General features: G+C 36.0%; 1 protein-coding gene across 1 annotated transcript; it reads left to right on the forward strand.

Annotated features, from left to right (window-relative positions):
* Nucleotides 1–14,721: 14,721 nt before the first annotated feature.
* Nucleotides 14,722–19,386, forward strand: LOC149238218 (uncharacterized). Its single transcript, XM_089372949.1, has 6 exons — nt 14,722–15,093; nt 15,545–15,572; nt 18,234–18,461; nt 18,572–18,635; nt 18,732–18,791; nt 18,920–19,386. The coding sequence occupies exons 1-6, from the start codon at nt 14,984–14,986 to the stop codon at nt 18,976–18,978; spliced, it is 549 nt and encodes a 182-aa protein (XP_089229075.1). The 5' UTR covers nt 14,722–14,983; the 3' UTR covers nt 18,979–19,386.
* Nucleotides 19,387–19,771: the final 385 nt, after the last annotated feature.

Raw genomic sequence — 19,771 nt, forward strand, 5'->3', positions numbered from 1 at the left:
CTATCATGCACAGGCTGGAAAGCTGCTAGAAAACCAATGAAGCTCATGTACTTGACAATGTAAGACATGTTGTTGAGGATGGTTGGTAGGGAGGCTCCGAAATGAAGCTAAGGAAAAATTTTGGAGGGTGGTTGTAGCCACTACAACACAGTGGCAACAGTAGTAGTGGATCGAAGGTGGTGAAGGAGGAGGATAATGAAACCCTCATATCAAAGGGTCCCAATCAGGTGCAGGGGGAGCAGAGAAAGAAGAAGAAGAACCTGTCAAAGGTCAATTGTTTTAGGTGTGGTGAACTCTGTCACTAGAACATGCAGTGCCCTCTTAGGATGAAGGACAAGTCATAGAAGCAGGACCAATAGGCAGCGTTAGCTGAGATCGACAAGTTGTCCTCCAGGTTGGCAGAAGACTTTGGGATGATGACAACCATATCTCTAGGAGTGAGGTGGGGTGACTTGGAGGTGTAACCCCAGAGAGATACATATTGGGTAGGGTCCTTGAGGAGTACACCCGTGTTTCATTACCTGGCTACAAGGCCCATAATATTCAGTAGTAGGATGGATCAATGGCAATTGATGTAGTCAGTACTAGAGTGACAGTTGCAGACTAGTACCAATAAGATCCCGAGGAGCGCAATGCAGTGTTGATAGTAGAGCAGGTGGCTCAGTGCATAGTTGGCAACAATACAAATTATTCAGTGACAGTGTAGATGCTAGTCATAGTCAAGAATCAAGAGATAGATGCATCATACTAAACATAGGTGATTCCATATTTTGGATGATTTTCAGTTGCAATAGTTAGAGTTGCAGAAACAACAGATGAGAGGGAGTTGCAGTGCAGATGCAGTGTTGGCATCAATATGGCAGTGTCAACAACAACTCGGATGCAACATCAGAGTTTCACATTGGTTGGTGGGGAGTAGTAGTCAGACATCAACAACGTGATAGAGGTGGTACATAAACAAGGTGTTGTAGCAGCAAGATGCAGCAGATTGTAGCATGAGTTGTTGAGCACTAGTTGGATAGAACATAGTCTTCGCTAAGAAGGAGTGTTAGTTTTGTAGCATCAGTTGTGTTCTAGCCTCAAAATTTGGTGGAAAAGCTAAAATACATGATTTCTCCAAGACCCAGAAATCGTTTCTGGAAATTATGCCTAGAAGTATCTTAATTAGATTATTAGTCATTTTTTAAATATTTCCTAAGTCTAAACTTAGGGAATATTTCTAATTAATTAGTATTATTTGAGATAAGGTAAGAATCATACAAAAACTCACATGGATTGACTCCAAGATTATCCTATCCATTGATTAAGTTTTAATCTTGGTCGTTGGTGCTCCAACACTAGATTATAAGAGGAAGTCAATGGGCACTTGGAGAAGACACTTATGTAGTTCGATTTTCTTAGCAAATCAATTTCCAGTGAGAAGTAACAATTTTCAGAGAGCCAAAGATCAAAGTAGGGTTAGTGAAGGAAAAAGACAGTGATTCAGATGAAGTTTTCCAGATCCAGAGAGGCAGTAGTAAGGGGCCGAGTTATTCTCAGTGAGGCAACGTAGAGGACAATGTAGTTATTCAATAGAAATTTGATTTTGCTGAAGAGAAATTCGTTTTCAGTTCCAGAGGCTGGGCAAAGGGTCTAGAGTGTCGAAGAAACAGATTTCCTTGACAGAGGCAAGTAGAATGACGTCATTAGAGGTAGTTAAGAGGCTAGACATTGTAGGTTCTGCGCAGAGCAACGCAGAGGGTCCAAGAGGACGAGTTTATAAAGAGAAGTGGTGTCGGGATTGCTTGTGGAAGAAGGGTAATTCCCTCAAATAATTTTGGCCATATTTTCTTTCTATTTGGATTTCCAGTTGGGCATCCATAGATTGTACTCATATTTCATTGTTGTATAATAAAATAAAACCCTCATCTGCTGCACCAGTTTTCCCGCATTGGGTTTTTCCAGGGAAATTTGTCCAAAAATAACGATGTTATTTTTATTGTGTGTGTGCTAGTATTCTCTCAATTCCAATGGATTTATTTTCCGGAGGGTCCAGGAGGACGAGTTTAAAGAGAAGTGGTATCGGGATTGCTTTTGGAAGAAAGGTAATTCCCTTAAATAATTTTGCCCATATTTTCTTGATGTTTGGATTTCTAGTTGGGAATCCATAGATTGTACTCAAATTTCACTATTGCATAATAAAATAAAACCCTTATGTGCAACATCGATTTTCCTACATTGGGTTTTTCCGAGGACATTTATCCAAAAATAACGGAGTTATTTTAATTTTGTGTGTGTGCCAATATTTTCTCAATTCCAACTCTATTTATTTTCTGTAGTTTTATTTGTGAAGGTTGCAGTGTGATTTATTCAATATTTGTCATAGCAAATAAATTGTTCAAATTAATTAACAATTAGAAGAATAATTTCCAGTTACTGTAACGAAATTCTAGTTGTAGGAATTTTCACAGAGAGTAGGAGCTTCCTTCTGGGGGAAACCAATAAAATTGTTGAGGGAGTAGGAGCTTTCTTTCAGTAGGAGTTGATAAATTTGATAAGGGATGAGTAGCTTCCTTCTAGTCGAAGCTGAAGAAACTAGAGGTGGTAGCCTCCCACAGGTAGGAGCTTGCGTACTGGTAAGAGTTTGTGCCAATACAATATGTAATGAAATATTTTCTTTATAATAAGAAAGAAGACATATACGACAACAACGTTGGTTTTATCCCACAATGGGTTTCCACCTAAAAGTCCAGGTGTCCCTATGTGTCTTGTGCTTATGCGTTGATGTGTTTACATGCTTTTATATTTAATATTTCTCATGGTTTATAACACAACATTCTACTAATGAAATAATGGTTCAATATAATTTTGAAATGAAGGCATAAATCAAGTAAATTTATATTCTATGAAATATTGATTCACCTCGCTCTTAGTATTTCTAACAATTGGAATTAGAGCAAGTCTCTCCAGTAAAGCTTGAACACTTGAGAGTAGATTAGGGATCATGGGAAGGAAGCACATGAAGAAGGAAACTCAAATAAATAAGTCAGTTCAAAACAAATTTGACAGTGATAGTGATGTATCTGATATCGTGGCAATATGTGCAATCATTAATGAGGGACAATCAGTAGCAGAACACAACAAGTAAGGAACTATGGATAATAAAGGTATGCTCATACTTAATGATGCTAACTATCAATATTCGAAAGAATGGATGAAGTCTAGGATAATATCTCTCGAATCTTATGTTTGTCATTTAGTCAGTATACTAAAATCCCACCACTAGGACAATAACTCTAGAAGAATAGAAAGGCAATAAATGAAATCTTTTGTACCATATCTGATTTAGTATTAGAGAAAATTATGCACTATGAAACCACAAAGGAGGTATGAGATAATTTGTAAGCCATCCATGAAGAAGAAAGAAAACTGGTAAAGAAGGAAATTTGTCCATCAGGTAAACCGACATGTAGTCTTGTTTCTCAAGGAACTTGTAGTCTATCAGAGGATGAGTGTGACCATGAAAAATATTTTACTATATCAGATGGAGTTATCAATTTAGAAGAAGAAAAGTGAATTTTCAAAGGAAATCATTTGCTCCCAACAATAGAAACAACAATCCATTCTCTCCTTTGGACAACGATATTGAATGTTTTATCTATCATAACTTTGGACACATAGCAGCGAATTGCAGAAGCAAATTGTTCAGATCTCAAGCAAATAGTCTCTCTGCAAAAAGACCGTAAGTTCCTAGGTATTCAAGTTTATTTAAAGGGTATTGTTTTACATGCAATGGATCTAATCACAAAGCTATTTATTGAAATAATAAAAATATGAAGCAAAAATATTATGATTATTTTTCCCCCTTCTCTGGTCATGTAAGGTGTTATACATGTAATACGTTTGGACATGTAGAAAAATAAAGCAGGACCAAGTCAATGAATTCATACTGACATTTCTAACAATAATAAGATTCCCTCCAAAGCAAGCAACCTGCCAAGAATGTTGTTATCAAAAGACCTAAAAAAGATGGATCCACCAACTCTCCTCATATTAAGCAGAAGGAAGAGGAATGAATAAGGTGTGGTATTTCTCTATGCACATTTGAAGAAGAAGATAAATGGTTCATTGATAGCGGATGCTCTCATCACATGTTTGGAAATAATAACAAATTTATCTCTCTCAAGAAAGACCAAGAGTGGTAAGGTCATTCTTGGAAATAATGCATTTGCAAAAGTACTAGGAAAGGGTAATGCTATTCTTGATGTTAAGAATAGAGAAGTAGCTAATGTATTATTGGTTGAAGGGTTAAAGCAAAACATTTTAAGTGTAGGCTAAATCACTACAAAGGGCATGTAATTATATTTACATCAACTAGTTGCAAGATTATGGAAGAAGACATTGAACAAGTTATAGCAAAAGGATCCAGGCAAAAATAAGAGGTATAGCTCCTCTTCTTCATATTCATAACAAAGGAAGATAGTACCCACTACAACCTATTATATCTTATGCTTATTTCTAAAGGGATTGCATAAGTGCATGTGGACCAATTCACAATCAGGTCCACATGATCAGTGGTGCATGATCTCAGGGGGTGCCTTGCATTGATGATGATTGCATATGTTGTTTGATTATTCTTTTGGTGATGATTTATGCTACTAATGTTGCATCTGTTTAAGCTATGATGTTTAGGATAAGATGTGACATGTTTAGGGGGATATTCTCATATGCTTCAACGTCTCATCATTGGCATTGTGGTTTTAACATTGCTTTATTGTAGGCTGTTGATCTCATGTATTGGTCTATGAAGTGTTTATGAGTTATGTGTCTATTATGATCAGGAATGGTGATTGGAATAAGTTCAAGGGGAGCATATATTATGATTAGAAATGGTTCATTGTTGGCACTTTCAATCATCTTACATTGGTTCTTTGATCCATTACTTACTGTTGGAAGTCACTATGTCATGGTTGATGATTGGTTGATATGTTAATGATCAATCCTATTGTACTTAATGGTTTATGATGATGGAGGTCTTCTTTGATTTATCATATGTTGTTGATAAGTCTCTTGTTTATAGTAATCAATGTGATATCACATGCTACTATTGAAGGATGTTGATCATGTAATGAAGTATTGAGAATGGTCTTGTGATATCATGAATTACACTACTATTGGTTGATGGATGCATGCACCTTTGGTCATGTCATATACTTGTTACTTTGGATGATTGATGTTTATGAACAACATGTACTTTGAGGTCCAATATATGCTAAGGGGGAATATGGTCAGTATGAGAGATTATGTGAATCTTGTAGCAGAGTTTCTTGTTCCACATCAACAAATCAAATTTATTCCTTGTGACTAGATCCTGCCTCAATCATTTCTAAAAATATCCAGTATCTTTTTTTTTGTATCCCAGAGGAACCCAATAGCCTGCCTAACATGTAACTACTAGTAAACCTCTGGGGGTTTATGGCCTATCTTCCTCTTCATAAACCAAGTCACAACCGAGGGGATTTGAACCTTGGATCGCTCAATTTTCATATATTTCACATTACTTTGATCACCAATTGAGCAACCCCTTAGGAAAAATATCCAATATCTTTATAAAAACACAAATAGTTTATAAAAAAAATATTATTGAATATTGAATAGTTGATATTTTTATAAGCATTTACCAACAAAATCACAAATCACATTTTGAAACAATGTAAAGATTGAGATCATATTGTAGAGTGGTCTTATTTCCATGATAAACATTCAAGTGAATGGATGTGTTGTCTTTATTTATTTTTATTTTTATTAAATATTAAGTTAATGTTAACGTTAAAGTTAATTTAAAGTTAATTTTTGCTTTGATTCTATAGGAATTTAATTATTTCTTCCATATTTTGAACAATAAAGGGCTCCACATTCAAATTAAGACACATTGTATTATACTTACTTTAGAGTCCGAGATTGCCTTCAATCATTCTTCTTTGATAAGCTCCTAATCCAAATCATTGTATTTCCCCAACATTGATCACAAGTCGATAATCAAGGATATAGAAAGGTCTTCAACCTACAATTTGACCTCCACCTTGTCCCCTATCTCGACAAAATTGTCCTTTAGGAAACTGGAAAGGGCATGAACCTCTTAATCTCATTCCTCGACATCTTCCATTTATATTTGGTCTATAGGTTTACCCTCCCTACCATAATCTTCAACTGAGATCTCCTTCTTTTGCAAAATCTTTTTGAAGAAAACCTTATCACAATCCTTGTGCATGTGGCCATAGACATGGCACCTTGTGCATCTAAATGGAATCTTATGATAATCGATAATTTGGGAATATTTTTGACTACCCATTACAAAATCCAACGATTCATAAAGACCAACATTGATGATCCGGTGATCAAATTTTAGCTCAAAAATGAAAGTTCACAAAATCTTTCGAAACCAATGTCAAGGCAAAGTGTTCGTTGTTTTGAATCCAACAACACTTGTTTCACCTCAATCTGATGTCGTATGACAAAGCTATGATGTTCTGAATTTTTCGGGCAACAACTAAAAAAATTAGCAGGTTTGCTAACTAGGTAGCCATACTGCTGACATCATCAGTTGACTAGGCAGGTACAGACCAATGAGGATCTTCCAAGTGATAGCCTCGTACTGGGCAAGTTGGCTCGATCTGGTTGGTTGGTTAGTTTGTGGTGAACCAATGAGGGTGTGCCACGTGACCAAACCAAGGTCATCACGTGGCACCCTGTGGTTGGCCAAAATTTTGATAGGGGTTAGATAGCCTGGGCAGGGTTCAAATCCCCGACCTGCAGTTCAAAATTCAAGCGCCTCACCATTCTTCCTATGCCATGGTTCTTAACACCATAAGGGCTCCAAGCATATTTCAATTTGACTTCGGCGCTTATTGGGAGGAGGGGCTGGGTGGTCAGCCTCGACCCCTGGTCACCTATAACACCACATGACCTAGGCAAACGAGATGGGACTTGAGCCCTTATCCCAACCCCTAGTCACAACACTCCAACAGTACCATCATTAGGGGCCAACAAAGAGCGCCAGAGGAAAGGGGCTTACGACTAGCCCTAGCCCTAGTCACATGGAACCTGCATAGAACCTTGGCACAATTGGGAAGGAGCTAGGCAACAAGGTGCAAAAGTTTGGCTCTAGCCCCGGGCATATGGGAACCCACATGACTATCATTAGAAGGAATGAGCGTTGAAAAGTGTGGGGCTTAGGGTTTATCCCAACTCCTGGTCTTGTTAACTCACATGGGACCGTGGTGAAGTGCTTTAGTGAAGGGCACAACAGTAAGCTCCAGGTTTTGGGCGTGTGATGCTCACAGGACCAGGGGCCATGGCAGAGGGGATTTTGGCGATAAGGGCGGGTTGTTGGCCCAACCCTTGGCCCCATGGGTGCAAACATAACCACAAGCCCAAAATTTTAGGAGCTAGGCTAGTGGGGGCGGGCAGTTAGCCCCGCCCACCTACCGCATGGCTAATGTGGCCATAATTTTCCACTCACGGGAGTTATTGGGTGTTTTAACAGTCCGACATTTTGCACCTTCTACGAGCGAATTTTTCACCTCTAGAGCAGAAAACAGGTTGGATTTGTAGTTCTGTTAGACAATTTATCCAGTTTGTAGGATGGATAACAGAGGAGGAGGTTAATGGATAACAGAGGAGGAGGTTACAAAGCTTGAGAGAACCATAACTTGGTGATTTTTTGGCCTTTTGGAGCTCAAAAAGAGTCCAGATAGGGGTTTCTGGAAATTCTGCATCCAATGGTGACCTCTATTTTCTAATTGTAGCACATATGAAGAGACGTTTTACAGGTTCAAGTCCATGGGTGTATGGATTAATCAGTGTTTTGGAGCAATTCTTAAAGGTGTTTGAGCATGGAGAAGGCCTTGTAGGGGTTTTCTTACCTTCAGAATTTTACTACAACAATTGTGACTTGTAGGGTGCAACTCATTTTGTCTTTTCTCATTATGTCTTGTTGAGGAAAGCTTTCTTTTTGTACCTCAATGTGGAATTGAAGTACTTGTATGCTCATTTTTATATGGAGCACTGGGTCTTTGTAGGAGACACCTTTTATTGCTGGTGGTTTCATGACTGACAATAGGTTGTCATGCTATTTATAGTGAGAGTTCTTTGCAAGAGAGCATTTCCTTGAAGGGGAAACTAGCCACTTGTTTATCAACAAACTTTATGTACTCTTTTTTCACTGATTATATAGAGCGATCTAGCTATGTTGGCAGGTTCGGATATGTAGCCCAGGAGGGATGAAATCCATCACCAAATTCTTTGTTGTTTCTCTTCATGATTCCGGTATGATTTAAATTATGAGATGTTTCTTATGTGTTAAGTTTACATGAAAAACTAACTCATAGTCCTTGAAGAGACCTTTGAAAACCTGTTTTCATAAGACCCATTTTTACTTGCAAAGCGTCAGAGGACGATCACTTTTTAGGAAGGAGAAGTTCTCCTCCAATTTCAGATCAATTGGCATCAATTTCATTTAGAAATCTTGCCACATGCCTAGCATTACTAGTCAAATAACTATCATCAATTAGAAGTTTCTTAGCAAACAATTTCCCAATAAACATAAAGGATTGTATTATCCAGAGCTTCATGGGTAAGGGGGACAACTTCACCTAGATTGGAGTTCTCTCCATAAACTCACCTTTAACATCAAATAAAGGATTCGTAGCTTCAAGGATAGGAAATAACTATCCATGAACCATGCCCCTTTAAGAATTAATAGAGCATCTACCTCAAAATTGCGTAAGAACGCCAATGATCCATGAGAGAGAATATGAAAGGATGGATTGTAACAAAGAATGGAATCCACACTTGTTGTGTACAACTTCCAAGCAATGTTGCACATATCACAATAATATCATAATAATTGTGATATTGTTGCCAAAACAACCTCTGCTAATATTATCGCAAGAGAATATCGTGATAATTCTGAAATTATTGGGAGCTGATGGGAAATTATCTGCCTATTACTAAAAAATGCGATATAAGTTGTAGTTTGGGTTTTTCAAAGGTCATTTTCATTTTTTCTTGTGCTAAGATTGAGCTTTGAGGGTTGTGTGAGTCTTGTGACCATTTTTCATCAAGCAAACAAGGGAAAATCAATAGTTTTCTTTGCCATCAGTTGACCATTTTTTGGAGTGGAGATTTACTATAGTATACCATATCCATATTTCCATGTATGTAAAAAAAATTGCCTTCCTTTTCTTTGTTTTCCAAGATTAGTATATACTATAAATTTAGAGTCTGCCTCTTCTTACCCTTTTTTGAATTTCCACATTTGTTTTGTGTGGTAGGTCCAGAAAGTGAAAATTTAGTCAAAGCTCTATAAAATGGCAAAGCCATTAGGCCAAATGTGGGAATATGGTGAGCCATGTGAGGGTGATAATAGAACAAAATTTAGGTGCAAGCTTTATGGAATAGAAATGTTCTGCGGAATCACCTACTTGAAATACAAACTTGCTAAAATCCTAGGGCATGATGTGGATATTTTCCCTATAGCTACCTCAGACATTGTCCTTATTACAAAGAACTCAATTCTTGATACTACTAGAAAGAGATATTAGAGGGAGGAACTAAGGAATTGCATGGGAACCACAAGCTTCTCAAGGGTGAGGGAAACCTAATCCTTGGCCACACCTTCTTAGTGCAATATTATTATCGGATTATCGTTATAGTATATAGAATCTAGATGCCTCATGATGATCATCTCATGAGATACATTTATTTTTGTTTTAATTTAATTTTTATATTAAGTTTTAATTATTATCTTGTCATAACTTATCACCGAGGAGTCAAGGCAAAATGACAAATTTCATATTTCAGTATCTACTATCAATGATTGATGTACAACTTGACATTTTATATTGTAGTTTTATTTTCATATTTGTGTGACAATGTGTTTGTTTGATGTTGATGTTTGCTTTAAAAGAATAAAAAATTGAAAAAATGTAAGGACTTAGGATAAATATCATATTTTGATATCTACTATCAATGATTGATGTATCACTTGACATCTTATACATTTTATATTGTAGTTTTATTTTCATATTTGTGTGACAATGTGCTTGATTGTTGCTGATGTTACTTTGAAAGAATAAAAAAATTGAAAAAATTGATTATTTTTGTAGTTTTTTTTTCAAGTTTCCCGATAATTTCCAATATTTTCCCTGATATTGCCAATAATTTAAATTTTGGATCCTCGACGATAAATTATTGATAATGATAAATGTAACATTGCTTCTAAGTTATTCCAAAATCACCCTTCGCCCCACGAATTTCCCTACAAAAGTCTCCCTTTCCAAATCAAGTATCTAGTTTACACCCACATCTTCACCAACCACCAAGGAAACCCCTGACTCTTTTCCACCTTCTGTTTATTCTTACCCTTCACATCCTTCACCTTTGTATTTCCTTGCAAATGCTATACTTCCAATTTCCCACCTACAATGCCATCTCCCACCTCTGAAGCCCTATTCCTTACATCATTCAACTCAAGAAACAAAAACTTTGAGCATAGAGAGTGTTTGAAAGGTTTAGGATTTACTCCTTCCAATATCTTAGAGCTAGATTTTTACTCTCCAAATAATAGAACTATCGTCACCCTCCAATGAAATACAATGACCATCCTCCAAAGGATGATTTGAACCTAACAACAAACCTATAAATATTCATCACACACTAGAACCAAAATAATTCCCACTTGGTTGTCATTTGAACCATTTACCCTAAGTTTGTGTTTAACAATATATTTTCCCCCTTACCCCCCCAAGGCGCTAAAGAGCCTTTCCACCAACATAGTAATAGTAGAGTAATTAGCAAAAGTTTCATCATTTGGATATTCCAAGAGCTAAATATCTTCCTCCATCCCTTAGATACTCAATGGTAGTGATATGTGATCTTTGTCTCGATACAATGATTGTTGTCAAAATTAAGGAACATGACATAATCACGATTGAGGATAAGATATTTAGGTAAATAAATCAAATCACAGGCTATTATTTATGTGAATGGCTTCCTCCATTTATTCTATTAGCATTTGGTATGTAAAAGCATGCCGTATATAGTTTAACTAGTTATCTCATATCATAATGACAAACATATATTTATAAGCATGAGCACAAGCATTGAAGTCACTTGGTAGAACTTGATCCTTGGTTGAGGCTATATTAACTCCATGTTTTCACCAATCCATAAAACTACTATTAATATCATAATGACAAACACATATTTATAAGCATGAGCACAAGTGTTAATTGGGTTTATCTTGGGTGGTTGGGAGGAATTGTTATCTTCCCCACCTAGGTCCAGTTCTAACAGGTCACATCATTGAACTCATATTGAACTGTGATGATTTGGAGCCTTATTGTTGTATGCCCTTGAGCACTAAATAATATGTTACCCTTGCCTATGGGCTCGATGGTGAGGTGCTTTATTATATGGGAAAAAAAAAGCATGAACAAAAGCATTACTATCACTTGGTAGAACTTGAACGTTGGTGGAGACAATATTAACTCCATGTTTTCACCAACCTGACAAACCACTGTTAGTACCACAATCAGAATGACATATTTATGAGCATGAGCACAATTGTTAATTTCACTTGGTAGAACTTGAACCTTGGTGGAGGATATATTAACTCCATGCGTTCACCAACCCATCAAACCACTATTAATATCACAATGGAAAACACATATTTATGACTAAGATCCCAATCTTTAATCTCACTTGATTTCTCCTTACTCTCCAATGCCCTAAAGAGCACTTCCACCAACATAGTGATACTAGGGTAATTAGAAAAAAATTAATCTTTTGGTGAGGTGTCTTCGAAATAGTCTAAAAGCTAAATATCTTCCTCCATACCGTAGACACTTAGTAGCAGGGATATGGTTTCTTTGTCTTGATATAATGATTTGTTGTCAAAATTAAGGAACATGGCATAATCACAATTGAGGATGAGTAAGATATTTAGGTAAAGAGATCAAATCACAAACTATTATTATGTGAATGCCTTCCTCCATTATTCTATTAACAATTGGCATGTAAAGACATGCCATATATAGTTTAACTAGATTTCTCATATCATAATGACAAACATGTATTTATAAGCATGAGCACAAGCATTGAAGTCACTTGGTATAACTTAAACCTTGGTTGAGGCTATATTAACTCCATGTTTTCACCAACCCAACAAACCATTATAATATCATAATGACAAATACTTATTTATAAGCATGAGCACAAACATTAACATCACTTGGTAGAACTTGAATCTTGGTGGAGGCTATATCAACTCCATGCTTTTACCAATCCAACAAACCACTATTAGTATCACAATGAAAAAAACATATTGATAAGCATGAGCACAAGCATTAATGTCACTTTGGTAGAACTTGAACCTTGGTGGAGGGTATATTAACTCCATGTTTTACCAACTCATCAAATCATTATCATAATGACAAACACATATTTATAAGCACGAGCAAAAGTATTACTTGTGTATATCTCAGGTGGTTAGTAGGAATTGTTATCTTCCCCACCTAGGTTCAATTCTTGCAAGTGACATGTTGAGCTCATATTCAACATATTATTTCCATGACTTCGAGCCTTGTTGTTTTTTTTCCTAAAAAAAAGCGTAATTTTATTTCAGATAATAGATAAAATTACATTTTGCTGAAAAAGTGGCATTTAGCCATTAAAATGTGCACATAGTATTGTCTAGACAAAGTCTTGTTGAATACATATAGTGTATAACTACAAACTGTAGAGGATGTCAATATAGATGTATCAGTAATGGAGCATGTAAGAGCATATTAATGTAGCTATTATGTGTCAATACTGTAGTAACTGTAAAGAAGCAGAAAAACTATGTGATTAGACTACCTGTGTCTCTACAATGAAAGGTTAGTGATAAAACTCGAAGAAGTAGTCATTTTGAAATTCATAAATCAACCATGTCCTATATGCTAGTCTAACGCCTTCCTTGGAGAGGGTGTCCGCAAGTTCATTAACCTCCCCAAAGACATGTCAAATAGAGAAAGGATAAAATGATAGACTCCAAGCCTTGTTGTTATACAATCTTGAGCACTAAATAATATGTTACCCTTGCTTACGGGCTCAAGGGTGAAGTGTTTTTGTTACATGGAAATAAAATGCATGAGCACACACATTACTTGGTAGAAATTGAACCGTGGTGGAGACTATATTAACTCCATGTTTCTACAAACCCACTATTAACATCACAATGAGAAAGACATATTTATAAGCATGACCATAATCTTTAACATCACTTGGTAGAACTTGAACCATGGTGGATGTTATATTAACTCCATGTGTTCACCAACCCATCAAATCACTATTTTTTTTTGGTAACTAGGCAGAGCCTAGGCTGGGGCTAACCCATCTATTGGATGGAAGAATGAGCTACCCAGTAATGAGATATTATCACTAGGATCGTGTAAAGAACCACTATTAATATCATGATAATGGATATACTCTTATGGGCTGTTGGATATACTCTTGGTGTTATAATGGCTAGGTTTGATCTTTGGCCTCACTCAGGTTTCTCCATTGAGTTACCACTTCACCATGGTAAAAAAAATTTATCATAAAAACAAACACATATTCATAACAAAAGATGCACACATTAATGTGACTTGGTAGAACTTAAACCTTCGAGGAAGCTATATTAACTCCATGTTTTCACCAACCCAAAAAATTACTATTATTTCATAATAACAAATATTTATTTATAAGCATATAAAACTAGACCCTTAAAATGAAGACTATATTAGCTCCATATTTTAACCAAGCCAAGAAACCACTACTAACATTAAAATAACAAACACATATATATAACCACATACATTAAAATCATTTCTTAAAATAAATCTGAATAAAAATTATATAAACTCCATGTTTTCACTAAACCAACCAACCTCTATTTATATATGCATATATAAATAATTATCAAATTAATACAAAATAAATTAAAAACACATAATTAAAATAAAATTATACATATTAAATAATTTCAAGTGAGCCATCAATTTATAAATATACTTAATTTTTTAAATATAAATTACCTTGAAAGAGTTCTCAACTTCAAAACAATTTAAATCTTAAAAATTTATAATATTTATAACTAATGTACATATTAAAATACAAATCCAAATCACTTATATATTTTATTTATATACCATTATATTATTCAACATACAAATTCAAATCACTTATATATTTTATTTATATACCATTATATTATTCAACTTTCCATATTTTATTAGAGTAATTTTTTAAAATTTCTTTTCATTAATTATTTTATCCCCACACATATATAATTAGTATCATAATCTTTCATTAAATTAACATAATCTACAATAATCTATCACCCTCAACCACCAATCTGTACCCACCAAAGTTTGACTCAACAAGATTTGACTCTAAGGCACACATATTTTTCTTTTGTAAGTTGTCCCCACCAAGAAGGGCCCAACAATGCAATACTAATGGATCTAATTATTAAATCTACTCTGTAATAATTAAATTAGTTTCAAAAAGTGGGTTTGCTTGGATTTTTCTACCCGTTAATCCGCCACAGATCCTGACCGTTTGAATCTAACGTTCATATTGCGGACTCAAACCCATTCCTCAATTACTTTTAAATTTTCCTTCATGTCCGCTGTCCTTACAAATACATTTGTTACAACATTAGATGCATAGAAATACTCCTTTTTCATCATCTGCTTGCCTGCTACTTGCTTTCTTTGGAGCAAGGCCCTGGGACCGCGCGTTGATTAAGACGTTTCGCTCTCTTCTTCTCTACAGATCTCTCTGCAATTCATTTTCATCTGCAGATCTCTCTGCAATTCATTTTCGTCCGCAGATCTCTCGGCAATTCGTTTTCGTTGGTGCTCTTGCTTTGCCATTGGAGTTTAATTTTATATTTCTCTGATCTGTGGAACTCATGGAGGTCAGGGGCGCCCCAGGGAACCAGACCAACACGCCTATAATGTCAAATACTAAGCAGACTCAATCTGTATCGAAAACTATGGATAGCCGTGCTGTATCTCGAAGGTGGGGGTTTTTCTTTATTCTTGGGTTTGTTGCCTAAGCCAAAATGGTAGCATAGGTTTCAGAAAATGTTAGATAGGGTTTTTAGTGGTCAGTGCTCATAACAGCATCGTAAGGGATTGCAAGTTCCTCTTTATTTTTTAGAGCCAGTGGGTTTTGTTTCGGTGGGGGTCTTAAGGCTTAGCCTCTTTTGTTGCGGTGGGTTTTGGTTTTTGGTGAAAGGTCATAAATGCTAGTCAGTGGTAAGTAAAATGAATTTGCATAATAGAGGATAGGGTTTATCTTCTTATCAGAGGATGCAGGGTTAGTTTCAGGGGGATAACGCTTTTTTCGTGTGTTGGGTCAATATATTTTAGGAATTTTTGTTTTAAGATTTCTATTTCTGAAGCTTGGATTGCCGAAAATAATGCCGTTGTAGGGATTTTAATGTCTCTCATATTTTTTACTTGTACAGGTTGCAGTCCGAGCTGATGGCATTGATGGTACTTTTCCAACTCTTATCATGCTTATTTTTGTTTGTGATTATCCAGTTATTCCCATTTTTGTTTGAAATGGTGGAGAATGATATAGGGTATGGGGGTCTTCTTCTTGTGTGTGGATATAACCAGATTTAACAAGTTGATTAAAATCAGATTTTAGGGGAAGCTTGATTTGGTACGAAGAAGAATCATTTGTAATGCATTATCTGATGACAAGACACCAAGTTATTGTATCTATCGGATAATGGACATTATTTTCTAAATGGGGTTTTATAGACACCATTGCATAGTCTCTGTTTTGAATCAGTTATGGGCAAAATAAACTCACCTCTAAAATATGAATAGAGTATAGGGAAGGCCTGATTTTAATATACTGGGTTCTGAAAGAGCTTGGTCCCCTAGTGAAAAATGGAGCAGCTTTTAGACACTTTAATTCTATGAACCGGATTTGTAATGACATTACTTCTCCCAGTCTTGTTTGAATAAGTTGGGCAAAATAATTCCACCACCAAATTCCGAATGTGCTAATCTAGAACTATGTAAACTCTTAAGTAGCAGCAAAATCTACTAACCAATCACTATCTCCAGAGATTTTAGAATCCATTGCTAAACATGTCTTTAGGTAAAAAAAATTCTCAGATGGTGTTATCTTACATCAAGAGATCTTTACAAAGAACACTGGAAAGCCGTCTGTGTTGAGACCTCTTCACCATGGCCTTCAATTCATTTCCTTTTCTACCTTCTAACAGCAACAATAGCCTCGGCCACTCCTAGTGAGCTTTATTTTTTGCTCAAAAGGTGTTATTTTCCATCGAGAGATCCTTTACAAAGAACACTGCAAAGCTCTTGTGTGTCAACAAGAATTTTAAAATCAGATTTTAGGGAAGGTTTGATTTGGTTCTAAGAAGCATCTGTAATGCATTATCTGATGACAAGACACCAAGTTATTGTATCTATATGATAATGGGCATTATTTTCTAAATGGGTTCATAGACACCATTTCATTGACTTAACTTTCTCTGTTTTGAATATATCGAATTTGTAATGACATTACTTCTCCAAGTCTTGTTTGAATCAGTTGCGGGAAAAATAATTCTACCACCAAATTCTGAACGTGCGAATCTAGAACTATGCAAGATCTATCAGCCAATTCCTCTCTCCACAGCTTTTAGAATCCATTGCTAAACATGTCTTGAGGTAAAACATTTTTTCTCAAAAGGTAGTTTACAAAGAACACCAGAAATCTGTCTGTGTTCAGCACTCTTCACCGTGGTCCTAAATTCATTTATTTTTATGCCTTTTAACAGCAACAATAGCCTCAGCCTCTCCTATTGAGTTTTCTTCTTTGCGAGGAATGGATACCCAGCTGTTGTCTTAACCTTGCCAAACATGTCTTGAAATAAAGCATTTTTGCTCGAAAGATTATATTTTACGTCAAGAGATCTTTTATAAAGAACACTGTAAAGCTCTTCTATGTCAAGTCCTCTTGACCTGGCCCAGAATTCATTTCTCTTTCTGCTTTAGCTATAGCCTCATATTTATCTTTGCCCTAGTGAAGAATATACAGTTTCTATAAGGATGCCCAATCTCCAGAATTGCTGCTATTTGGTTCGTAGCAATTTCTATAACAGAGTTCTGGTTCGGCAGGTTCCTCTAAGAGTTTATGGAGCACTAAACATCAGAGTCTAACACTTAAAGTAATTGCTGTGCTCTGAGCAAATGTGGGGACTCTTTTCTTATTCTTAGTGTTTTCATTTGATGTTCTGGATGGATGGTTGTATTTTTGCTATGTTAGCATGCCAATGCAGTCATGGAACTTAGTTTAGCTGCAACTTATTATTACATTCTTAGTTGATTGTAGTCTAGATGATGGGGGTTTCTTTTTCTTACTCCTGCCTGGTGAAATAAAATGGAAGCAGTTTGGCTGGACTAAGTGGTGTGGTTCCATGGCTGTTCCTATGGTATAATGGCCCTCTTTCAGGGGTCCATGATTTGTAAAGTGTAGATAATATTTTTAAACAGCATATTTTTAAGCATAGTCTTAGTTGAGCAGACGTCAAAAGAAATCCCCATGGAGGGTGTTTCCCTCCTTTCTTATGACTTTCTGCTGAAATAGAATGTGAGCTGGAAATAGAAATTGAAGGGGAAACCAGTGTGATACTAGTAGCAGAGACCAGCTCCCTTTCAGAAACAGTTCCCAAGCAAAATTTGGTGTAGTTTCAATCTTATTGTGCTGCACATCCTTAGCTGCCTGCTCTTGGGCTTTAATAAAGGCTAGTGCCCTTTTAGAAGGAGGCAAGCAAAATTTGGAGCAGATTCAGGCTTATCTCATGAGTGCACTTCCTGAATTTTAGCAGCCTCAATGGAGCTTCTGGGGCATATTCAATCTTATCTCATGATCATACTTCCTTAGCTCCTTTGTCCTGGATAGTCCTGAATACATTCAACAATGATTTGTTTCGACTATCCCACACTTATTTATTATGACGTTTATGGGAGCAATGAACCACTAGTACCCTGTTTATGCAGGTTTTATTTAATGTTGTCTTATAATTTTAATATAAATGAAGCATGCATTTTAATTGCCATGTTATGCTGCTATGTCATGATGCTTTTATTTTGCCCAGAAGACATGTTTTCATCTAATTCTTGTTCAATCATCAGATGAGTGGTGATCCTGGAATTTCAGCTTTCCCAGAGGCAGATAACATTTTCTCTTGGGTTGGCACCATAAATGGTGGAAAAGATACTGTTTATGAAGGTCTGACATATAAGCTTTCTTTGCGTTTTCCAAAGGATTATCCCTTCAAGCCTCCTCTAGTGAAATTTGAGACACCTTGCTTCCATCCTAATGTTGACAAGTTTGGAAACATATGCTTGGACATTCTTCAGGTAGGTTTGTTTACTTCTCGTCTTTTGTCTTGGTGGCTAGTTTTGAGTTTTGACACCTTGTTAGCAATCTTATCCTTGGTGCTGTGATGTTATCTTTTAATTGCTCGCAGGATAAATGGTCCTCTGCATATGAGGTTCGAACTGTTCTGCTGTCTATTCAGAGTCTTTTGGGAGGTAAATAGAAGTAAATGGATAATTTGGCTTGATCGAACCTGTAATTTTTCGATTTCCCTGTTATGATCTTCAAACTAATCCAACTGTTTTGTGTAGAACCAAATAATGAATCTCCTCTTAATAGCCATGCGGCAGCAATATGGAACAATCAGGAAGGTAGCATTTTAACCTGCGTCTGAAAAATAAAGTATTGTTAATGATTGTGAATTACTTAGTTCTTGCTTTTGACATGCCATTTAGAAGTTTAGTATAATGCTCTGATAACTGTGTATAACGATGTGTAGAATTTAAAAAGGCGGTGCAGAAGCAGTACAAGGAAGCGGGTGGAATAACTGGTCAATAATTTCAATTCATACCATTTTCAAGCCTAAGATTCTTTGCATTTGGTGCAATCAAATTGTGCTAGGTGCTAGTTCTACATTTTTTTCTTGTATAAGATGGTGTCTAGAAAATCATACTATTCATACTATTGCCAATACATCTGGAAAATGTCGAGAAATCCTGTAAAAGAATCATATGCAATTCCTCAGGTTAGAGGGTGCTCGGGCTGTATTCACTTGAGTAATTTAACACGAAGGAAAGATATTTAAACTGTTAGGTCAAGAACATATCCGATGATTGATGGTGGCATATGTTGGCATGTTGACAGATGATTGGCAACTTCTGTTCTCATGACTTGTTAGTCAAGAACATATTATCTGATGAATGATTGTGGCTGTTTTTTATAATTATATATGATTCTATTTTGTTATGGTGTGTTGGACAAGATTGGCAAGTTGTGCTTGACAATTATTTAATATTATTGGCAACCTGTGTTTAAAAATGTAATTGTTGTTTTTCATGTCAATTATTGGAGATCAGTGGACCCCACTTTTCTCGGATATTAACAAATAATTTTTTACCAATAATAAAATTTAGTAATATCGCCAAGAAAGTCCCTTTGTGAGCTGCTGTTCTAACCCCACTGGTAAAATCTATTGTTGCAAACATAATCCCATCGCAGGGGATGTCATTGCAGTCACCCCATCAGACAAAAAGCCAGTCTTAGGGATATATCAACCGTGGAAATTTCATTGCTGAATGTGCTTTTAGAGTAATCCCCCAAGATGTTATTTAAATCCCATCACTGAAATGTG

The sequence above is a fragment of the Pinus tabuliformis genome, chromosome 8, assembly GCF_031772625.1.
Source record: "Pinus tabuliformis cultivar Carrire ecotype Pingquan chromosome 8, CPIR1, whole genome shotgun sequence".
Lineage (NCBI taxonomy): Eukaryota > Viridiplantae > Streptophyta > Pinopsida > Pinales > Pinaceae > Pinus > Pinus tabuliformis.

Coding starts and splice junctions, on each gene's coding strand:
- LOC149238218 (XM_089372949.1), top strand. CDS start 14,984: ATGGAGGTCAGGGGCGCCCCAGGGAACCAGACCAACACGCCTATAATG. Junction 15,573..18,233: donor CCGAGCTGATGGCATTGATG/GTACTTTTCCAA, acceptor TTCAATCATCAG/ATGAGTGGTGATCCTGGAAT. Junction 18,792..18,919: donor AATATGGAACAATCAGGAAG/GTAGCATTTTAA, acceptor AACGATGTGTAG/AATTTAAAAAGGCGGTGCAG.